General features: G+C 51.6%; 2 protein-coding genes and 1 long non-coding RNA gene across 4 annotated transcripts in view; 2 read left to right on the top strand and 1 right to left on the bottom strand.

Annotated features, from left to right (window-relative positions):
* The window catches only part of SART3 (spliceosome associated factor 3, U4/U6 recycling protein), a 37,645-nt gene extending 36,896 nt beyond the window's left edge, over positions 1 to 749 (bottom strand). For both annotated transcript variants that reach the window (XM_040443659.1, XM_040443660.1), the window contains exon 1: positions 400 to 749. In XM_040443659.1, the coding sequence (XP_040299593.1) occupies positions 400 to 714 (315 nt within the window). In that variant the 5' untranslated portion in view covers positions 715 to 749. The remainder of the gene's footprint in view (positions 1 to 399) is intronic.
* A 13-nt stretch (positions 750 to 762) lies between these two features.
* Positions 763 to 4,584, top strand: LOC121010203 (uncharacterized). Its single transcript, XR_005781040.1, has 2 exons — positions 763 to 1,283; positions 3,692 to 4,584. It is a non-coding gene; the product is annotated as an uncharacterized LOC121010203 (long non-coding RNA).
* Positions 4,585 to 7,526: 2,942 nt separating this feature from the next.
* On the top strand, positions 7,527 to 14,256 carry ISCU (iron-sulfur cluster assembly enzyme). The gene is made up of 5 exons (XM_040443658.1): positions 7,527 to 7,677; positions 9,256 to 9,369; positions 10,214 to 10,324; positions 12,100 to 12,178; positions 13,730 to 14,256. Exons 1-5 carry the CDS (start codon positions 7,564 to 7,566, stop codon positions 13,813 to 13,815), a joined length of 504 nt encoding a protein of 167 aa, XP_040299592.1. The 5' UTR covers positions 7,527 to 7,563; the 3' UTR covers positions 13,816 to 14,256.
* Positions 14,257 to 22,095: the final 7,839 nt, after the last annotated feature.

Below are 22,095 nucleotides of genomic sequence, written 5' to 3'. Positions count from 1 at the left end.
ACTCTCTTATGAATAACATTTTATTGCTACTGCAGACCATACTTTAACGGGTGGTTCAGAGTGAGAGCTCTGGAGTCGTTTCAAAGTTCAAGGCCTGACCGCCACTTGCAGAAGTGTAATCTGCAGCAAGATAATTCCCTCCACGAGGAGCCTCAATCCCCTCCGGGAAAACGGGGAATAACACTACTTCCTTCACTAGGTCGCTGCGAAAGTTCAAGGGGACGACACTCGCAAAGCACCCGGCAAGCAGGAAGCGCCCAAACGATGGGAGCTGCGGTGATTAATAGCGGTTTTGCGGCCTTGGGAGCTTTAATTACCGCCGGGGGCCGGGCACCGGGGAGAAGGGCCGGCGCTTGGGAACCACAGGGAAGGAGCCCGCCGCCCCAGCCACGGACACACCTGCTCCTCCAGCCGCTCGATCTCCAGCTGGTTCTTCTCCTCCTCTTCGTCGTACTCCCACTCGTACTCCCCGGGGGAGCTCTCCGCGGAGGAAGCCATGGCGTACTCCTCGTCCCCATCGCTCTCACTCACGCCTTCCTCCTGCTGGTCCCACCCCGACCCCATGGCCTTGTACGTCGCAGCGGCCACGGCCCGCGACAACACCTTCCTCCTCGTCCTAGCCGCCTTAACCTCATCTTCCTCGCCCTCCGCGGTGGGCCCGGCCTTAGGCTCGGCCTCCGCTTCCGAAGCCGATGTTGCGGCCGCCGTCGCCATCTTGCGCTTCCAGTGACTCTCGGGTCTTCTCTCGGCGGCCGAGGACCCGCGAAAGTAGAAGCTGCCCGCGGCGTTCGCCTGCTCAAAACCCCGCTCTCGGGCCACCGAATGGGAAACTGTGAGCCTCGGGTGACGGGAAAATCTGGGAATACACGAAATTTTGTATTGCTTTTGAGACAGGAGACAGCCTGACCTTGGGCAGTTAGGAATAAGTGGCTCCTTGATAACAACAAGAGGGCAGAAAGGACAGGACCGTCTGAGACACCCACTTCCTGGGACAATCGGCCGGGGACCATATCCAGGTTCAGCAGCTGCACGGTTACTCCCCCTCAAGATGTCCCGCCACTGTAACCCATAGAAGCCCTCCCCTCGGATGCCCTAGTGGCTTTCTCCTTAAGGAGCCCCTCCGGGGTGGCGAGAGTCTCTTTGTTTCGTCCTCGCCCTCGTAAACCTGGTGCCTGTGCTGCTCTTAACCTTGCTGATCGGTTCCATTTTTGAGAACACAATCCCGGCTTTAAAAAACGGTTACAGCTTTGAAGGCTCCTTGGAGATCTCCACGTCTTCTAACGGTAAGTAAGGAGCAGTCGGCACCCTCTTTTCCTGTCTTACACGAACTCTCAAACTATGGGCACCTGTTAGCCAGTTAAGAGCGAATGGGGCGTTGCCATTCTCAAAGCCTCGGGTGACAGGTTCCCTGGGTCTCCTCCCAGCTGCGCCCCAAACGGAGTTGGGAACGTGGATGTGTTGGAGACCCAGTTTCCCGATGCATGGGACTTAGGGGAGGGCAAACAACAACTGATGCATCCTGACCGAACTACTCTTTGGTGGACGCCTGAAGGTGCTGGCGGAAACTGACCCCTGACCGCCCGTTTGGGTATCCCGCTCAATTTTCCTCTTTCTGTCTCGACCAGCCTCTCCCTTCGGGAAATGAGTGGAGAAGCCCAGGACTGATCCCCCGGAAATCTTCCCAGGAGTGATCCAGGAGACTTCCAAGGGGTCCTACTCACAGGTTTCCCAAACTACAGTGGAAGGTGGCTACTTGCTTCCGATTCTGACACTCTGGCGTGGCTCATCTCCCCGGTCCGCATTTTCTACCTTTCATCTTCAAACTCCTCTTGTGGAGCTTATAGCCCTCACCCGGGCCCTGGAGCTTTAGTGAAGGTAAAAAGTTCAACATCTGTACAGACTTTAAGTATGCCTACTTGGTCCTTCATGGCCATGCTGTCATCTGGAGAGAAAGAAACTTTCTAACAGCCACTGGGACTCCTATCGAGTTCCATCAGGAGACAGGTCATTTACTGATCTCGGGGTGTGTGTGTGTGTGTGTGTGTGTGTGTGTGTGTGTGTGTGTTTCAATGTTTATTTATTGTTGAGAGAGTGCAAGCGGGGGAGGGGCAGAGAGAGGGGGACAGAGGATCCCAAGCAGGCTCTGCGCTGGCAGCACAGAGCCCAATATGGGGCTTGAACTCACGAATCATGAGATCATGACTTGAGCTGAAGTTGAACGCTAAGGGACAGAGCCACCCAGGTGCCCATGACCTCAGTCTCTTCCCCCAACACACTGTAAAGGCCACCAAAAAGGACCAGATGAGGTTGCAAAGGGAAATAAAAGGACTGATGCCACAGCCAAACAGGCAGCTAATAGTGTTTCCCCATAAAAACAAAATAGCTCCTCTCTTTTGGGAACCCCCCTTACAGCCCATGAAACCCCAATGCAGCGACAAAGAAACCATGAGAGCCCTGTCCTGGCGATTTACCCTCTTGCCCTCGGGATGGCTACAGGATGAACAGGGGAAGATCTTGTTGCCCACCGCTACCAGATGGAAACTGCTTAAAACCTTCCATCAATCATCCACCTGGAAAGAGACGGGACACTTCAGCGGACGTGTAAGTTCTTCACAGGAAATAAAATTAGACTAGGGGCACCTGGGTGGCTCAGTCGGTTGAGCGTCCGACTTCATCTCAGGTCATGATCTCACGGTCCGTGAGTTCGAGCCCCCCGTCGGGCTCTGTGCTGACAGCTCAGTGCCTGGAGCCTGCTTCCGATTCTGTGTCTCCCTCTCTTTCTGCCCCTCCCCTGCTCATGTTCTGTCTCTCTCTGTCTCAAAAATAAGTAAAAACATAAAAAAAAAAATTTAGACTGTTGAGCAGGTGGTAGGATCCTGAGAAATATATCAAAAAATAAATAAATAAATAACCCCAAGCACCATCGGGTGGCTCCTCCAAGGAGTCCAACAAACAGGGTCTTTTCCTGGGGGAGGATTGGCCGGTATTTGCCAAAAACTCCAGGAATACAGTACCTACTGGTGTGGGTGGGCACCTTCACCAGTTGGATTGAGGTCTTCCCCAGTAGGATGGAAAAGGCCCTGGAAGTAATTAAGACAATTGAACATGAAATTATTCCCCGATCTGGGGTGCCTGTTAAGCGTCCGACTTCGGCTCAGGTCATGATCTCGCAGTTCGTGGGTTCAAACCCCGCATCAGGCTCTGTGCTGACCTCTCAGAGACTGGAACCTGCTCCGGATTCCGTGTCTCCCTCTCTCTCTCGGCCCCTCCCCCACTCGTGCTCTGTCTCTCTCTCAAAAATAAAGAAACATTTTAAAAAATTTAAAAAAAAATTATTCCCCAATTTGGGTTGCTTGAAAGCGTTCAGAGTGATAATGGTCCATCACACAGGGCATCTCTGCTGCCCTAGGTATTCGGTACCACCTACATTGTGCCTGGAGACCCCAGTCCTCAGAAAAGGTTGAGAGGGCAAACGGGGTTCTAAAGAGGCACCTAAAAAAAGGTTGCTCAAGAGATGAGCCTCCCCTGGATACGGGTCTTGCCTATTGCCTTGCTGTGAATGAGGAATACTCCTTAGGGCTGGTCTGGCTTTAGCCCCCTCCGAGACGCTTTATGGAGACCCTCTCTAACCAACGACATATTATTTGACAAGTAACAAGTCAAACATGTCATTTCTCCTTCCAAATTCCAGAGGGCACTACAAGAAAACGAAAATACCACACAGCGCATACAAGGAGGACCTCTATTTGAGCCTGGGCATCCAGTTCTAGTTCAATCTCTTCCTCCTCCTTCCCCCTCTCTTCGGCCTTCCTGAGAGGACCCCTGCCCGGTGATCCTCTCCACCCCTTCTGCTGGTAAGATTTCAGGAGGAGATGCTTGGATTCGCCACACTCGTCTAAAGCCCTGGCGAGCTCCAGACGATCCTCAGAAGGAAGGAGACAAGTACAACTGTGAGCCTATTGAAGACCTACAATTCCTCTTCAAGAAGTGCAGAGAAGTGCTCCGCCCCTTAAACGTCTCATAACAACACCATGACCCCTAGGGCTTTAATATTTCTATATCTCACACTCTTATGGTGCCGGCCGCCACGGAGAATCCTCGAGGGGGTTCCATTAATTGCCGCTGCCTTTATCTTAAGTGACTGCTGGATCTGTGGGAAGGATTCTTTAGGCACAGTCGTCCCAGCCCCCACGTCTGTGTGGCTCTGAGCCAATGACACTGTCACCCCCTTCATCTCCTCTACCAGTCCTTTCCCCGGCGCTCACATTGAATGGCTGTTCTTCAAAGCCTGGAAGGAGGATACAGAAACTAAAAGGAACAACACCCCTTGGTCCAGTGGTACCCTCACCCTCGCCCGGTTGGACCGACTCCACCTCAACGCCAGTGCCATCTTCCCAATCTGCTTTGAAAATTCAACGTCCATCCCACACCCGGGTCTCTTCACAGGTAATCTCCCCACATCTCAATGTAATCTCACATCCCAAGTCACTAGAGCCTCTGCGGAAGGAGACCTGGAACTCTTCCCGCTGTAGTTCTCTCAGTGCGTGTAAGAAAGAACACTGATAAATATCACCTTTTCCTCGACGTTTCCTCCAAGCCCAGTATCCCCCAAAACGCACAACCTCCTGCACCGCAGGCAATGTCCGTGTAGCCAGAAGGTCTACCGTCTCTTATAATTCAGCAAATTTAAGTCTGGCGTCCACACCACTCCTCTCGTCCCAAGAATTCTTCCTCAAAACATATCCCTCCAGCTTCCTTGCATCCACCATACGGGAAAGACTCAGACGCCTCCCTAATTTGGAGCAGATTGTCAGGGGGCCCCCCTGCAACAAGTAGACCCCAAGCCCTCTTTACTTACGACTTCCACGTAAACCTCCGGGTGGAAGAGGGTTTGTTCTGTGGAACCAGGGAGTACATCACGCTGCCGCCCTTATGGAGAGGGCGGTGCTTCCTCACTTTCATAGCTCCCCCAGCTGATGATGCGCCTGGTTCCAGCAGCATGCTGCAGGTTCTAAATGATCCTTGACCAGGGTCCGAAGGGTGGCTATTGCTCCCCTTCTGGTCTCTTTGTTCACTGGATTGTCGGGAGTGTCTGGAACAGCCCTAGGAGGCACCTCCGTAGACCTCTCAGCACAACTGGCCAAGACATTGAGAGAGACCATCAAGGGGATACAAACACCTGCAGAGCAGGTGAACTCCTTGGCAGGAGTCACACTTCAAAACCGACAGGCCTATGAGGCGCCTGGGTGGCTCAGTTGGTTAAGCATCTGACTTCGGCTCAGGTCATGATCTCACGGTTCATGGGTTTGAGCCCCACATCAGGCTCTGTGCTGACAGCTCAGAGGCTGGAGCCTGCTTCACATTCTGTGTCTCCCTCTCTCTCTCCCTGTCCCTCGCTCATGCTCTCTCTCTCTCTCAAAAATGAATAAACGTTAAAAAAAAAAAATAAAAACATTTTCAAAAATAAAAAACCGACAGGCCTGAGACTTGCTAACCTCAAGTGCGGGGGGTGATCCTGTGCCTTCCTTAAAGAAGAACGTTGTTTCTACATCAATAACGGGACAGATGGCCACACATCTCGATTCCTCCAACAGTCTGGTCGTCTCCATAGAGGCTCTTTCCAACTGGTGGGGCTCCCTAAGGGCTCAACTGTTGGCGCTGGCTTTGGCCACTATAATGCTCCTCTTAGGACTTTATATTCTCAATGCACTCACCTGGTTTGTTGCTTCTCGCCCAGAGTCCTTTACACCTGCAAATGGTCCTATCAGTGTACCCAGCAATGGAAGTGCCACTAGACCTTTACGGGGGGTCACGAGACAGACCCCACAGGGAGGGACTCTAGCTGCCACTCATCTCCATGCCCCATCCCAGCATGAAGGAAGTCCGAGAGGTCACCACCCACATACCCCAAGGGCAGTTGGGGTCACCTCCTCTAAGGGGGGACTGTGACAGGAGACAGACTGACCTTGGGCAGATAGGGATAAGTGGCCCCTTGTTAATAGCAGAGCAGAAAGTACAGGACTGTCTGAGACACCCACTTCCTGGAACAATCTGCCAGGGACCATATCCGTGTTCATTAGCTGCACAGTTACACCTCAAAAGGTCCCCACCACTGTAGCCCATACAAGCCCTCCCTCTCCAACGCCTTAAGGAGCCTCCTCTTTAAGGAGCCCCTTCCAGGTCACAGGGGTCTTTCTGTTTCACTCTCGTCCTAATAAACTTGGTGCTTGTGCTGCTCTTAACCTTTTTGGTCAGTTCCATTCTATGGCTACATCAGAACACGATCATGGGTTTTAAAAAGCGGTTACACATTTACATATGTGTAAAAGTACTCATAGAGGAAAAACTCCCTAACACAGCGCATGTTCCATCGCAACTTTAGACAGAAGTCGAGTCTTTGTACAGAAGTGCAGGCCATAGAGGAAGTCCTGAAATGATGATTGAAGGGAAGGGTTAGGCGCCATCTTGAGAAGGTCAAAAGGAATCTAGGCATAAACCCCGCCTTCCCACCTAGCCCGACCTGGTGTTTGTTTCAGTCTCCGCAGTAACTGAGCCTCAAACGCAGAGAAAACAAGTTTTCAGGGGAAGGATCAATTGCACCATTCACAAGAAAAACCCATTTCCCAAAGAGATTCCTCCCCTTTATGTAATACCTGGTGCCCTACTGGGCATTAAATATATGTGTGAGTTTTCTGGTTTTTTAAGATCATATTCTGCAAACCTCGATTAATAAATCACATTACTACACTTATTTAGAAACTCTTCATTTCCAAGCATTGTCATATAAATTATCTCTTTATGAAAAGAGAAATAGATGCAGACATAAATTCATATCTGCGCTTCTTTAAAAATCAGGGCATGATGTGTTCGCGTCCTCAAGCTCATTTTTTAGTAGGAAAATACTGATGTTTATTTGTTGCCTCTCTCCCTCATTAGCAAGGTTAATTATGTAAGCAATGAATGTGTTTCTTCTTTCCCTTGGGTCCCCAAAGACTAGTACAGCGCCTTGCCACATGGTAGGTACTCAACGTTTATTTGCTCAATGAATGAATTGTCCTTGAATTAGTACAAACGTCAGGATCAAGGCTTAAAGAGGTGATGTCATTCGCATAGGGTCACACGGGAACCAGGGTTGTCAGAGCTTCCCAAATTAGCCTGCCTGGGCAACCTTGGACAAGTTACTAAATCTCTCTGACCCTCAACTCCTGAAGTTGAAAAGTGGGGGTAAGAGAAGTAGACTGGTTGATCCACTGCGCCCACTCCGGCGGTAGGCTTTGTGAACGCAAATCTGGGTCCCCATTGCAGCTTCAGCACCCCCTCAGAGCCACAACCCTACAGGAAGAATTAGCCCTCCGCCTTGGATCCTTTAGCTCCGTGTCCCGCCCACCCCCGGAGGGGCGTGGTCAAGGCGGGGCCAAACGGGGACCCGTGCACAGAGGGGAAGGACGCAGGCGCGAAGTCGCGGTGACGTAAAAGGGTGCGCGCTCTAAGCGGAGAGCCGACTCGCGGGCGCACCCCTCCCCTCGGTCTCGCGCTCGGCCTGCGCAGGCGCAAGCCCGCAAGATGGCTGCGGCTGGAGCGGGCCGTCTGAGGCGGGCTGCGTCCGCCCTGCTGCTCCGAAGCCCGCGCGTGCCCGCCCGGGAGCTGTCGGCTCCGGCCCGGCTGTATCACAAGAAGGTAGGGGCTGATGAGGGGCTGCGCGGGGCCCGCACCGGCAAGGGGGCGGGAGGACGAGGACCACCTGAGGGACTCAGGTATGTCAGCGCCCGGCGGAGGCCCGGCCTGGAGAGGAGCGGTTGCGGGGTCGTGCGCGGCCTCGGGAGCCCCCAGTGCAGCCAGGGTGGGGGCCGTCCCCTCGCGCGCCTCTGCCTGGACTAGCTTTCGTTTGCTGCGCAGTGACTACCTGCGCCTGAAATAAAACTGACCACTGCCCGTGGGCCCCGCCGCTGGCTGCGATTTCGGGCATCCCAGCCTTAAAACGCAACAGCCCGGGAAGGAGGCCTCTGTGGTAATCTGGCAGCCTGACTTCGGGGATAAACGCACACACTGGCGCGGGCTCCGGCTTCAGCCAGGCTATTGCCCTGGCCAGGTGACCTTGGGGAAGTCACTGCTCTGCGCTGAACCTGTTTTCCCCATTTGTAAAATGAGGTCTTGGCATTCATCTACACGAGCTAGGTAGTGCTTGTGGAGTCCTCGGCCTGGTGCCCAACACACGGGGATCATCTGTGGTGCGGTTCTTGCTGTCGGAGCCCTTACGCTCCGAGTGGAGTCAGACTCGTCATCAACAGTCACAATATTTTAATTTTTGTCTTTTTTGGCGGACGGAGAGGAAAGGAGCCGGGGGTGTAGGGATAGGTGCGTAGTTTGCAGCCCTTGCCTTCCGAGGGCGTGGAGTCCCCTAGACATGAAACTCTCCCACTCAGAAAAGGACTACCTGAAGGACGCGGTAAATCAACATGGGGCAAAAAGTCCAGATTTAGCTTACTATTTTGTACGTCCTTGGGCTTGGAGTCAAAATCCGTGGTCGGATAAGCGGGGAAAGCAAACTGGGAGGTAGGGAGATTTACGACTAACTGGTAGACAAGCCTCGAGGTTACATTAAAGCCTTTTGTATGCCAGATTATCATTCCGTTCTGGCTTCTGCAAGGTTGCAGGGACTTCGCTCCTCCCCCACCCAGGGGTGTGTTTTGTTGACAATACACGCTCCGCGAACGTGGGCTAGCAGCCTTTCAACCACCAGGGTGCGCTGCTCCACCAGAGCGATTTCAGGGCCTTGAAATACAGTCATAGGACGGTTATTTTATCACACACAAATGCATTCCATAGCATTGTTCCTCCTGGAACATTCTCCTTGAGGCTTCTGGGCAGTCCTTCAATTGCTGGACCATAATTCATTTTAGAATTGTTAATAGTAATCATTACCCTTTGAAGATGGATTTTATTTGGAAATAACATAAATGCTATTTGATCCCAATGACTTGTGATTAAAAACCCTGTGGAATTAAGACATGATTTTGCTGATTTTCCTCCAGCATCTCAAATGTCTGAAGGTAGTTGGAGAAGAGCTACAAAAAGATGGGGTAATAAAGTCTCATGGACATAAAGTGTAAGCCCTTCTGCTGAGGTGAAGTTTGGTGTTCAGCGATTGTTTGTCAGGTTCTGCTTGCTGGCTGCAAGGAGCTTACCATCAAGTGGGGGCACGGGGGCGGTAACAAGAAAGAGTGATCATGTCTTCTCTTAACCTTCTCATTTCAGGTTGTTGATCATTATGAAAATCCTAGGAATGTAGGGTCCCTTGACAAGACATCAAAAAACGTTGGAACCGGATTGGTGGGAGCGCCAGCTTGTGGTGATGTGATGAAATTACAGGTGCCACTGGTTTTCATCTTTTAGTTCACAAACCATTTGCACCTACAGCATTTCATTTGGTCTCCATCTGGATTCCTAGGACGGGATGGGATGAGCTGCTGTCACCAATCATTAGAGTGGGAGCTGAGTGTTAGTTCTCCTTCTTAATACACTATGCCGACCCCTTCTGACAGAGTAAACCAGTCTCCCTTTTCTACTGTCTCAGCTTAAATTCCAACCTCACCTCGGTAGAGTTTCAAAGGAAAACCACAACCGTTCAGTTAGCAATCCCCGGTGAGACAGGAACTGGCAGTATATGAACCCTCCCCCCAAATGGGAGACAACACAAAGGGAGGGACTGGCACTTTGGGTAAACTGTAACTTTGACCACATCTACTTCACCTTGGGGAGTGAGTAGGAAGCTTGCCAGAGGTCTTCATGCCTGTCTTGGAAAACAGAAAGGGGAGGCAGGAGGGAACCACTAGATGTCATTTCATGCCAAACTAAAAAGCATTAACCGGAGGCCTTTATTGCAGACTCTCCCAGGGCTTAAAGGTACAGATTGACTGAGAGCCATGAGCAGCAGACCTTCATAGCCAAAAAGCAAGCTAGGATTGCAGAACAAAAACAAAACACGGAGGGAGGGGGGCATTCTTCAGCCTGTCTTTACCAGGTAGGCCTGTATAGTTGTGATAGTTGTTCCTACACTTTTCACCACTGAGCCCTTTGCCAAAGAAAAGCAAATTTAGTAGTCATTAATGCCAGAACTTAAAAGTGTGAAAATCAAGACCAAAGCCCTTAGGGAGAACCCAAGTTCTACAGGGCGGCACCAGGAATCACTGCTTAACTCCTGTCTCTTTTTCAGATTCAAGTAGATGAACAGGGGAAGATTGTGGATGCCAGGTTTAAAACATTTGGCTGTGGTTCTGCAATTGCTTCCAGCTCATTAGCCACCGAATGGGTAAAAGGGAAGACGGTAAGGTTGCCTACAAACTGAGAGAATTAAATCACATTCCCAACAAACCTGCCTCTGAATTCAGGGAAGGGTCTTGTCGGGGGCGGGGAGTCACTGTGATTTTTTTTCAAAATATTCTAATAATTTTTTAAATTTCTCCTACTCAGGTTTTGATTCAATTCTTCTCTACGTTGAGAATTACGGATAATTTTGTTAGGTGTATTTTAATGGGGGCGGGGGGTTGATCATTTTTATTTGTTCAGGGATTTTGATGGTTTTACTTTTGTTTTTAATTATGTAGAAAAAAGATCTTCACCTCCCCCTCTAACAAAAAAGAACTACAAAGAAATCTGTGGCTTTCTCCCAGGTTGCTGATTATGTTATAATTTCCTAGGAGTTTAAGGATGGGAGAGGTTATATCGTGGTTTGTGTTCTTGTTTATTTCCTTCCATCATATTTCAGGAAGGACTGCAGGTGGCTTGTAAGGATTCGTGAAATGACAAACTAGCCTGTGCTAAAAGAGGGATTAAAGAATCAAAAACAGTGAAGATGGAGGCAAAGTGAACAAATAAATCAGAACAGTGATCCCGGTGGCTGATCAGCAGGTCCTCAGAGGGTAGAAATGAGAGGCTGGAACATCTTTTCCGTCCTTTTCTCTGCCAAAGCCTCTTTCCCAGCAGCTGCAGAGGTAGAAGGTCCCAAATGCAGTGAAGAGCTGGAGTTTCTAAAATCCAGTCATTAAAACCTCTCCGAAAAGCCAAAACGCAGGGCTGCTTATCTTTGCAGCCCCAAGGGATCAAGTTCAGGGAGCTGAGTCACGGAGGGGTGTGCTGGGCAGCTCCACAGCAATGTGGAGTGCCAGGCCACGTGCCACCCGCCTCCTGGGGCTCAAGGCCTTCTGGCTGGCAAGCTCCTCTGGCGAGCACACACCTAACCTGTCCTGGTAGGAGGTGGCTCTGAAGTCATTTGTTAAGCACTGTCCTCAGGGAAAGGGGAAGTGAGACAAGGCACCTGTGCTCCCAGGATCTGGCCTTTGAGTTGTGACCAGAAAGTGGAGGAAAGAGGGCCTTTCTATGACCTTGAAGTCCTCCTATCTGAGTTACTAGGAAGAGAATGTGAAGCATAATCATTGAAGTCGGCAGAATTGGGAAACTGGGGGGCAGATGGGGAAATCTAGCATTCCTTAAGCAGTGGGGCTCCATGCCATGTAGGCCTGCCTCACGTGCCCTTGGGCACTCAACCAAACCCAGGCATCCTTTTCAGTGTGTTTCCAGGAGACAGGTCTTCCTTTAGGCAGAGGAGGGGCCTAAAGAGACCTCTCACCCCAAGACCTGTCTGTGCCCCTGGCCTATGTGCCATCTCTCTGACCTCGCTGACACTCTTTAGCACTTCTAGTTGAAGGGATTTATTCTAAACATTTGGTATAAGACCATCAGTAAAGCTGGTATTCACAAAACCAGAATAGGAAATCCCTGCCTTTAAAAAAAAAAAAAAAAAAAAAAAAGACTCGTGTCACTGGCCTCCAGCAGACCCCTAAGGGACTCCTCACTGGCTGGCTTGTGGGACCGTCTTTGTCGGCCTTGCTGACCCTGGCCAAGCCCTGGGGTGTGTGAACTCCACCCTTGAGCGTCCCAGCTGCAGCCCTGATGCACAAGCGAGGGGCCTTTGGGGCTGTTAAAGGGAAATCATCCCCCACCACCCTGTCCGGAGGGCCTCTTTGACCTTCTCTTTTCTTACTGCCTGTTCTTTAAGCGAGAGCATCGCTGCTAAAACTGTTGGTCTTTCACGTGTCTCAGGTAGAGGAAGCCCTGACCATCAAGAACACAGACATCGCCAAGGAGCTCTGCCTTCCCCCCGTGAAACTGCACTGCTCCAGTAAGTCTCTGCTCCAGAATCCAACAAGCCGGGGCAGTTAGGAGTTTGTCATGTATCAGCTGGCATTTGTGCAGGGTACGGGCAAGTCCATTTTCATCGCGGAGTCTGTCTCTGTAGCCTTGAGAGGGTTAAACCCCAGGTGACACAGTCGTCTCCAGGAGGATCTTCCAGGAGGTCGTGTGTGCTGGGCATCATGCTGAGCCCTTCGTGGCATCATTTCTCAGCCTCAGAAACGTCTGCTAGTCCACGGAAGGTGTCCTTACGTCTCCCTCTTACAGACCAGGAAAGCGGGGCTCAGGTTAAAGCGCCCCAGTTCCATGGCTTCTAAGTGGGAAAGCCAGCACCTAGCCCCCAATCTCTGATGCCAGAATCTGTGCTGTTCCCACCCCATCGGAGTCAAGTTCAGACCAGTAAAGGTGAAAAGCTTTTGCCACGATCCCATCTGTTGTATGTGTGTGTGTTGCGGCGTCCTTTCCCAGGCGCTGTTCCTGTCGAGGTCTGCATCTGTGTACGGGATGACCAGGTCCGCTCGTTCACTAGTCCCCTCTACGCTGTCCTAAGCGAAAGCCCAGATGCCTTAACACCTCTACGTGGCTTTCTAGTTCAGTCTCAGCCTTAAGTCTAAAGCTTTTTCCATCCTCTCTCTCAACCTTCTACGGGAAGGAGGGAATGAGAAATGGCAGCTTCACTTACTGATGGAGGTTTACTGACCACATTAGTTACAAATCAGCAGAGAGCCTGGTCTCCTGCCCAGGGTAAGACCCCCAGGAGAACAGAGTGCTGGGGCAGGGACGTGGAACACAGCCTTCAGGACGTCTGCTGAGACCGGAGTTCTTTCCACCTGAGCTGGACTTTCAAGTACCCAGGAATACAGGCCATAGCTCATAAGCATTTTCACACGGCTTCAGAAAACCCCCAGCCGCCTCTTTTGGCCGCCTCCTTGGGTACCGCAGCCTTCAGCTGCCGCTCTCTGCCGCTGGCTTGCTTGCTGCTGTCATTCCAGCACTCTTCATTTCTATTTTCCCCCATAGCGTCATTTGTAACATTGACTCCAAAGTAAAAGTGTTCAGGCTTGGGGTCTCTGGAGAGTAACGTGGCAGGTGCCACCTGTTGGCAATACGTAAGTCGTGCCAGCTTGCTCAGCCAGCATCCACCACCTTTATTCCTGACCTCCACGTGAGCAGACGAGACCATTTCTCCTGTCCCTCCGATGCATCAGACACTTGGTGCAAGTCCTAACGCTATCCCAGCAAGAAAACAGTGTCCCAGTCTTATAGAAGAGAAAGGGCATTCCAGGAGGCTGAGGGACCAGGCCCAAATCCCACGTATTTAAACCCCAGTGTGTCTCCAGAGCCACTGGACAGGAGCAGCCTGGCTCAGGAAACGGCTGGTTGGCTTTCCAGGCTTGCCCGTCGCCCCCCGCACCCTGGCTAGTCGGCTCTGTTAAGCCCTTCCCAGCACCACGGCCCTCCAGCTCTGAAAGATGCGATTCCTAAGACTCTGTCTGTAGAGCCTCCAAACTTAGCTTGTCTTTCCTTGTGCCACTTCCAGTGCTGGCTGAAGATGCGATCAAGGCTGCCCTGGCCGATTACAAACTGAAACAAGAACCCAAGAAGGGAGAGGCAGAGAAGAAATGAGCCCTCGGCGAAGCGACCGGCAGGTCATATACGCTGTTTGTCCACCCGCCACACAATCACCGTAGATGTTCAGAAGCCCCTCACGCTACAGTACGAGACCCTCTGAGACACGCACAGCACTGGCTGGTCACGTTGTGGCTCTAATGCAAGCAAAATACACAGTTTACTCGTTCCAGACCCCATGCTTTCTTTCAGCCCCCTTTTATCGCCTTAACCCAGTTTGTGTATATTTTGAATTGTGTGCATGGCCTCAAAGCTGAAATCAGGAACAAAGTCTGCTGTGCTGGTCCACGAAGTGCACCGATACCTCATTTCAGCTGACCCTGTCTGAGGAAGATTACCAGTAGAAGGCCTTGGTGTGATTATTTGAGAGAGCCAATTATTGTACATAAAACAGATTTGCATATATCTATATATATAATAAAAGAATGTAAGACCATGTTTTTCTCTGGTAAGCCTTGTCTCTTGGATCCCTCACTCACCCCCAGGTGCCGCCCCGAGCCCCCTGGGGCTCCCAGGTCCTGAACCGTGACAGCGTGTGCACCTTTCTCAGCAAACTGGTCAGTAAAGACCACTGACAGAGATGGCCAGATGTGTGTCACATTTTATGGAATGGGGTGAAGGTGAAAGGAGAGGGCCATCTCTGTTCATGGTTCTTTGCAAACTAATAGATTGAGAAATAAATCACATTAAAATACAATGTGATAAATAAATTAGCACAGGTCTTTATAGTAGGGATTCCTCCCTGTGGGAGGAAAGGCTATTAACGTTTCAGAGAACTGTCCCAGCTATTTGGAACCTTGACTTTAAAAATGAATTCAGCTACAATTTTGACCCAAGAAATTGATTTGGGTATGTATAGATCACTGATGGAATTCAGATTCATACTAAAGACTGTGACAGTACGACTTTAAAAAAAAAGGGGGGGGGGGTGCCTGGGTGGCTCAGTCAGTTGGGCATCTGACTCTTGATTTTGGCCCGGGTCGTGATCTCCTGGTTTGTGGGTTCGAGCCCTCCATCAGGCTCCATGCTGACAGTGCGAGCCTGCTTGGGATTCTCTCTCTCCCTCTCTCATTGCCCCTCCCCACTCACTCGCGCTCTCTCAAAATAAGTAAACAACAACAAAAAAACACCCGGAGGATGAGTTGAAAATGGAGATTTCTAGACCCATCATTCCACTTTAGGTCCCCTTTAGATTCTTTTTTTTTCCCCCCAATGTTTATTTTTGAGAGAGAGAGAGAGAGAGAGAGAGAGAGAGAGAGAGAGAAACAGTGCAAGTGGGGGAGGGCAGAGAGAGAGGGAAACAGAATCCCAAGCAGGCTCCAGGCTCTGAGCTGTCAGCACAGAGCCCAATGGGGGCTTGAACCCATGAACCGTGAGATCCTGACCTGAGCTGAAGTCAGACACTTAACCGACCGAGCCACCCAGGTGCCCCCCGGCAGGTGATTCTAATGCCTCTGGCTTCTGATGGCCTGGGTGGTTCTGGATAGTGGTGGAGGAGCCCAGGCACAGGGAGGGAACTTCCTTTGTCCATTCTCTGCCATGCCCTGCACAGGGGTGGTATCTGAGTAGCTCATTCGGAGCTGTCTGCACATGTACAGTGACCTGAGGTTTTAAAACATCCGTCCCTGGCTCAGGCATGAATAACATTCTACCCAGCATCCCTCCTGACCCTCATCTGCCCCCGGAGCTGTGGGTATCGTTTTGAGGTACCCCACAGTCCTGCATCAGCCAAAATCCCACTTAAAAAGGCCCAATTTTCTAGCAAAAATGTGATCTTAGAAAGTACCGTCTAACCGTCTCAAATCTCCAACTCTTCAAAAGTAAAAAAAGAAAAAAGAAGACGAAAAGTCCTCTGAGTCCTGGTGGAAGGCGCAGAACTTCAAAGCCCATTCCCTCCACAGAGCGGAGCCTTTATAAGAATCTCAAATTAGGGCCACCGGGTGGAGCCATGTCAAAATGTCCCGTGTGGCACACTCTACTATTTAATTCACCATCCCTCTAGGCTAAGCCGGTCCCGTTGCCTTCTTTATTATATGTGGCCCCACTGCAATTCCCCACCGCTTTTCTCTGTAATTTAAAAAAATGAGACATTTCTGTCCCGGTTAACATCCCCTGAGACTCGAACCAGAATTCTACACGCCACGAGCTGCTCGCAGACGGCCACAGCAAGATTACCAGAACAGCCCAAACCTCAAAGTAGGTGTTTGTGCAGCGAAAAGACGTGATTTTTTTTTTTTTTTTTTTTGACTTACATTCAAGACCCTCCTTTCCCCAGACGAGTCTAGTGGTAACCACACGAGGGCATCGCGTACCCTTCCATGAGCTTAAGGCTAGGTCTCCGCATCTCTAAGGAAAACCTCCACGGAGAGATCTTGACGCGCAAGTCGGAAGAGTCCATCACGCACCCAGGCCCTGACGTTTGTCATCCGTTGATTGGCACGGCAGCCCTCTGAGGGGGCCCTTATTTAAACTGACTCAAGCCACAAGGCCCAGGCTTCTTCCTGGTTTCCCCCTGGCAGGACACATCAAAGATTCCTCCCGCGGGCCAGAGGCTCACCTGGGCCTTGAGAATTCACACGAAGGGAAACCAACACGGGATAAGCCCCCGTGCGTTCATCTGGCCAACTCGCCACCAAGCACCACCGCCCTTGGCTGGCTGTGTTTCAGGACCGTCCGGGGAGCCTGCTTTAACCCCGACGCCCGATTAAATCTGATGTCCCGAGGGTGGAGCCTGGGCGCTCGTATCTTTTAAAAAGCTCCCCAGGAGTTTCCAGTATGCACCCATGGGCGAGAACCGCGGCGCCCTTTGCAAATCAGCCTGCTAAGATTATTTATTTCAGTGGAGGCTCACAGCCCTGTGAGGTGTCACCTCCCATCTCCAAAAGAGCTCCCGAGTCCCTTCCTCGCTGGCCCCCAGCGTCTGCCTTAGTCTAGGCCATCGTCCTCTCTCTCCTGGCCCCCGCGGTGGTCTCCCTGCCTCCAGCCTCACTGTTGGGATCCGTTACACACGTGGCTGCCGGAGGGGTCTTCCTCAACAAAAGTGACTCCGTCGCTCCTTTTCTTAAAACCTGCCCGTGGCTCCCTGTTGCACTTCAGACAAATTCCAAACTTCCTACCACATCGATGGATTTGCCCCAGCCATGCTGAACCTTACTGTTAGGCTTTTCCCTTGCTTCTAGCAGGAATGCCCTCACCAGGCATTCTCCCTTAACCCCCACTCAGCCTGGGAGCCTCATCTCAGGCATCACCTCCTCTGAGAAGCCTTCCCGGATTGTCCCAGGTTGAGCTAGGTGCCCCTCTCTGCCCCCGCAGTCCCCTATACTTCTTAATCACATACGTGTCATAGACAGCATTGCAATTTGCTCTTCTCTTGTGTTTCCGTATCATCGCACAGACATTAAGTCTCTTTTTTTTTTTTCAATTTTAAATAGGTAACATACCACAAGAAAAAAATTCAAATAGCCTGAAATGGAAGAGTCCTATATAAGTTTCCCTGCCATTCTTAATTCCCCAGCCTCCTTCCCCAAGGCAATCTCTAACACTTGTTTCGTAGGTGTCCTTCTAGAAATTCTCTAGGCATATCCAAGTATACGTGTGTTTAAGTAGACCATCCTTTTGTTTCTTTTTCACACAGGTGGTAGCATACTATACACACTTCTGCCATGTTTATTTTCCTCTTGACCATATTTCTGAAGGCCATTCCCTCTCCGTTCCTATAGACCTGCTACATTCTTCACAGCTGCACAGCATTCTATAGATGAAGGCCCGTAATTTAGTTTTCTGTTGATGATTACATGGATTATTTTCATGGCAATGTCTTAATTATGGGACCCAGCATCTGGTACAGTTCTTAACTTACTAGGGGATTCCCTGAATGCTTATTCGGTGTATGAATGGATGGGTGTTTGGATTGGTGGGTGGGTGGGTGGGTGGATGGATGGATAGATGGATAAGTGGGTGGGTGGATGGGTGAGTGGATGGATTGGTAGGTGGGGGGGATGGATGGATGGATGGATGGATGGATGGATGGATGGATGGGTTCATGGGTTAAGTGTCCACATAGATGGATGGATGGGTCAATGAATGGGTGGGTAAACAGAAGGGTGGATGGATGGAGGGTGTGTGAGTGGGTGGGTAGGTGGGTAGACGGATGGACGAATACATGGGGGGGGATGGGTGGGTTAATGGGTGAATGGATACATAGTTGGATAGTGGGTGGGTGGTGAATGGATGGACGGATGGACAGACAGAGAACCAGGCTCAGAATGGTGAAATGGCTTGCCCCCGATGACACAGCCAGGAAGCAGAAGGCCAGCACTCTGCTGAGGTCCTCTATCCACCTCCCACCCCTTTCAAAGCACCGCACCACAACTATGACCATGTCTCTAATTTAACCTTCCCTAGATGTTATTCCTGGATTTGGGCCACTTGGGACCACATCAGAATGCACAGTTTTAGAACCTCCCATTAAGCATGTCCTGTCAAAACTGGCGGTCTCTATCCTGGAGTCTTATTGAAATGCCAAGCAAATGAGAGGCATCTCTTGATAACTGAGGCCCCTTGAACTTCAGGGAGGAATACAGACTCTGTCCACCCTCATGACAAGACAGAATACTTATAGGTCCCACTGAGTCTCGGTAGAGTGAGGGGACGCTGCAGACGAGCTCCAGCCCCAACCAGAAGATGGATGAGAAGCACATCCCTCATCAATGGCTCTTTCTGGCCCATCTACTTGCTTTCTCCACCCTCCAAGGTGACATCAGCCAACCCCTCCAAAAACCAGCTCCCCAGAGAAGGCCATGTCCACACAGGGAGGCAGCAGCAGCACAAAGCCGAGTGAGCTTGGAGTGCTAGAATCAGACGGGGGGGGGGCCCGCTCAAGTCCTGGCTGCCACTATGGGACCCCGATCAGGAGACCTCAACCACCCCAAGCCTCAGTTTATTCATCTGCAGAATGGGAACGATAACAGTACTTACCCGGTCGGGTTGACCTGACAACTGAATGAAAGAATGCAATAAAGCATATGATACATAGAGTTCATTATTGTTATGGTGTCTGTTATGATTACGCACAACAGCTCAGCCCTGACTACGGACCAGGCGCAGTTGCTGGGTGTTTCTATAGATCAGCTCGTTGGCTCCTCCCAGGAGACTCCTAACCTGCTATTATTATCCCATTCTTCAGATGAAGAAACCACCAGCTAAAGGGCATGTCCAAGATCACACAGCCAGGAAGTGACAGAGGAGGGATTCTAGCCCCAGGCTGCCTGATCCGGAGTCCAGGCCCTTTGCTTACTACGACTCCACTCATCCTCTCTACTGCCATTATTACTATGAGCGTGGGTAGCATTACTACCATTACAAATAGTAGCTATTGTTACTTCTACTGTTACTACTCCCACTATTACTGTTACTCTTTTTAAAATACCACAACCTCAAGGCTTCCAACCTACGGTATGTTCAGCACGAGACCAGCCCTCACACTAAGTCCTTCAAAGTCACGCAGAGCTCTCGTCTGGCTGCACAGGGCAGGAAACACACAGATGTGACTTCTGTCACACATGGCTTGTTGGGCAAGCTCCCTCCACGGTGCTTGGCCAACCACAGGGTATGGCTATGCCCCAGGCCCAGCCTCAAATACCACCACCGCCCTCCCCGCCCAGCTATCTTTGGAAAAGTCATGTTAGGCACCTCAGAGAAGCCCAGCTCCCAGAATAACTCCAGAAGCCCCCTTAGAGCTGCTTGTGCCCAAGAAGTTCCAGGGGCCTCCCATCCTGCCCCTGGCACCTCAAGCCAATGGGTCAAAGGAAGCCCCAATGTGGAAACTGGGCTGGACACCCCTCTACCCAAATACCTCCCCACCACATGCAGCCCTGCGTCACTGGCCCCCTGAGTCACTTAGGGAGCAACCCTGAATGAGGACTTGGGGGCTTGGGTTCTGACCCCAGCTCTGCCGTGACCTCTGCACGTGACTTTAAGCAGGCACTTCACCAAGCTGAGCTTTGATCTCCCTTTCGGAAAAATCAGCAGAAAGCTAGCCCCTAAGTCACAGGACTGCTGTAAGGACTGAACGAATTATCCCGGCTCCAGTCAAAAAAGACACAGAGCCAGGCATGCAGTTAGCGCTCAATAAATGTTAACCATCATCACCTTCACCTTCACCACCACCACCATCCCCAGCATCATTATCATTATTACCACCACGTCCCCCGTCATCATTACCACCATCATTATCACCATCGTCATCATCACCAGGATCCCCATTATCACTGCCAGCATCACTGTCATACCCATCATCGCCATCGTTATCACCATCACTGTCCCCATCGATAGCACCATCATTGTTGCGGGTCAGGTTCCCCCAAGAAGCCGACTCTGATATGCAAGTTAGCATGAGGGGTATTTATCTGGGCGTGTCCCTGGCGTCAACACCTGTGGAAGGGTGGGTAAAAAAGCAGGACTGGGTAGAGGGAGGACATGGGCAGCAATGTGCCCCCCGACAAAACCGCCCGTCGATCCCATGAGGAGCTCTAAGTCTGACAGCCCCTCAGACTTGTCTGGCATCTGGGCGCTTGGCACTTACAGTCTCTAGAATTTATCACAATCTGGGGTTCAGAGGAGATCTGCATATTGTAAGAAGAAGAGCCAAGGGCTTACCCCCAATGAGGAATTCCGTTATCTGTGGGGTTTACTGTCTGGGGGCAAAGGAGCTTTGTGGGAGCTTCTCACACTGTCCCATTGGCCCCGCAGCCCCAGCGTCTTGCTCACTTTCCCACAACAGCAGGGCCCCTGGGGACCATCTCCCTTCAAGCGGGTGCTCATCCGTTCTAACCCCAAAGGCTTGGGACAGCGTGGCCCTGCTTCCTGGCAAGCCTTCTTGGGCGGCCGCCGGGATCTGTCTCCTCTTGACCTTTCCCACTCTTTTTTCTAGGGAGCTGAACCAGAGGATGGTCTGCTCGTGCAGGCGAGTCCCTTTCCGGCTGAGCTGACAGAGCTGAGGGCCTCAGGGAGAGAGTCTGGGTCACGGCCACCTGCCCTTCGTGGCCACGAGCAAGCGTGGGCCTCCCTCATGTAGAAAACCCGCGAGGGGCTGTTACAGGGCAAAATGAGGTCGCGTGATCAGAGTGGCCAGGACAGCCAGGCACCCAGTAGGTGCTTACTAGATGCTCCTTCACCCACAACACGGGCCCTTAGCGGGCGCCACAGGGCAGAAAGGAGACGTCAGGATTTATGCCCAAGCAGTGGCTTCCCACCGAACCTCTCTCTCTGGCCTCGGAGGCCCTACCTGCCTACCTTGTGTCCCGCTCAACCCATTCCAGCCCCAGTGGCCTCTCCCTCAGACTCCCCAAGCTCGTTCCCACCTCAGGGCCTTTGCACTTGCTGGCCCCTCTGCCCAGAGCCTTCTTCCCCAGAGCTTCCCAAGACTGCCCCCTCCGTTTGGGTCCTACCTCACCCCATCCACCCCTGCTCAGGTAGAAACCCATGCCTGCCGTCTAGCTCATCATACTGTTTATTTTCTCCACAGTACACAGCACCCTGGATTTACCTCGCTTGGGGAGGGCACGTCTGAGGATTCACCACTGGATCTCTGATGCCTAGAACAGTAACTGTGTGCCACAGAGGAGGCCCTCCCAAAGGCCCATTCTGGCCACAGGTCCCGGAAAAGGGTCGGAGGCAAAAGGAAGACCTGTCCTCCTTCCCTGGGCAACTCTTTCTCCTCTGTCCGCGCAGTTTCTCTGCACAAGGAGGGGACCGGACCCAATGAATCCATATTCCCTTCCAGCTCCAACAAAAAGATTCCACAAACTTGGACAACTTCTCATTTTAGCCAACAAGCAGCTCATGCCAGACCATGATTCATCTCCGCCGATTTAGCCTAGCAACCAGCCCTTTTCCCCACACCCCGAATCAACCTCCCCCCAAGAAAAATTCCTCCCCCGCCACACACCCGCCCCACCGCCGCGGCCGGGCCCCCCGCACTTCTGGCATCCCAGAGAGGAATGCAAGCCTTCAAGATTCCCCCCCGTCTGTCTGCCACCAACATTTTAATGCAACCTCAGAATGTCTCGGGCTATGTCTGGAACAAGCTGGGGGGAGCTGTTCCCCCCCCCCCGGGATTAGTACAGGAAACAGCAGCAGAAGTCAGGCAGGCAGAAAGCGCTGACCCAGCACGGGGAGATCATTTCTATTCTGATGCCTCACCCTCCTCTTACATCCAGCTCCTGAGGCCTTGAAAAGTGTCTGCGTTTTAGGGAGGAAGCGAGGAAGCGAGGGGAG

The sequence above is a fragment of the Herpailurus yagouaroundi genome, unplaced genomic scaffold (genome assembly GCF_014898765.1).
Source record: "Herpailurus yagouaroundi ecotype Mexico unplaced genomic scaffold, PumYag 191, whole genome shotgun sequence".
Classification (NCBI taxonomy): Eukaryota; Metazoa; Chordata; class Mammalia; order Carnivora; family Felidae; genus Herpailurus; species Herpailurus yagouaroundi.
Note: the sequence above shows the minus strand (reverse complement) of the source record. Positions and strands in the feature narration are given on the sequence as shown.

Coding starts and splice junctions, on each gene's coding strand:
- ISCU (XM_040443658.1), top strand. CDS start 7,564: ATGGCTGCGGCTGGAGCGGGCCGTCTGAGGCGGGCTGCGTCCGCCCTG. Junction 10,325..12,099: donor AATGGGTAAAAGGGAAGACG/GTAAGGTTGCCT, acceptor CACGTGTCTCAG/GTAGAGGAAGCCCTGACCAT. Junction 12,179..13,729: donor CGTGAAACTGCACTGCTCCA/GTAAGTCTCTGC, acceptor TGCCACTTCCAG/TGCTGGCTGAAGATGCGATC.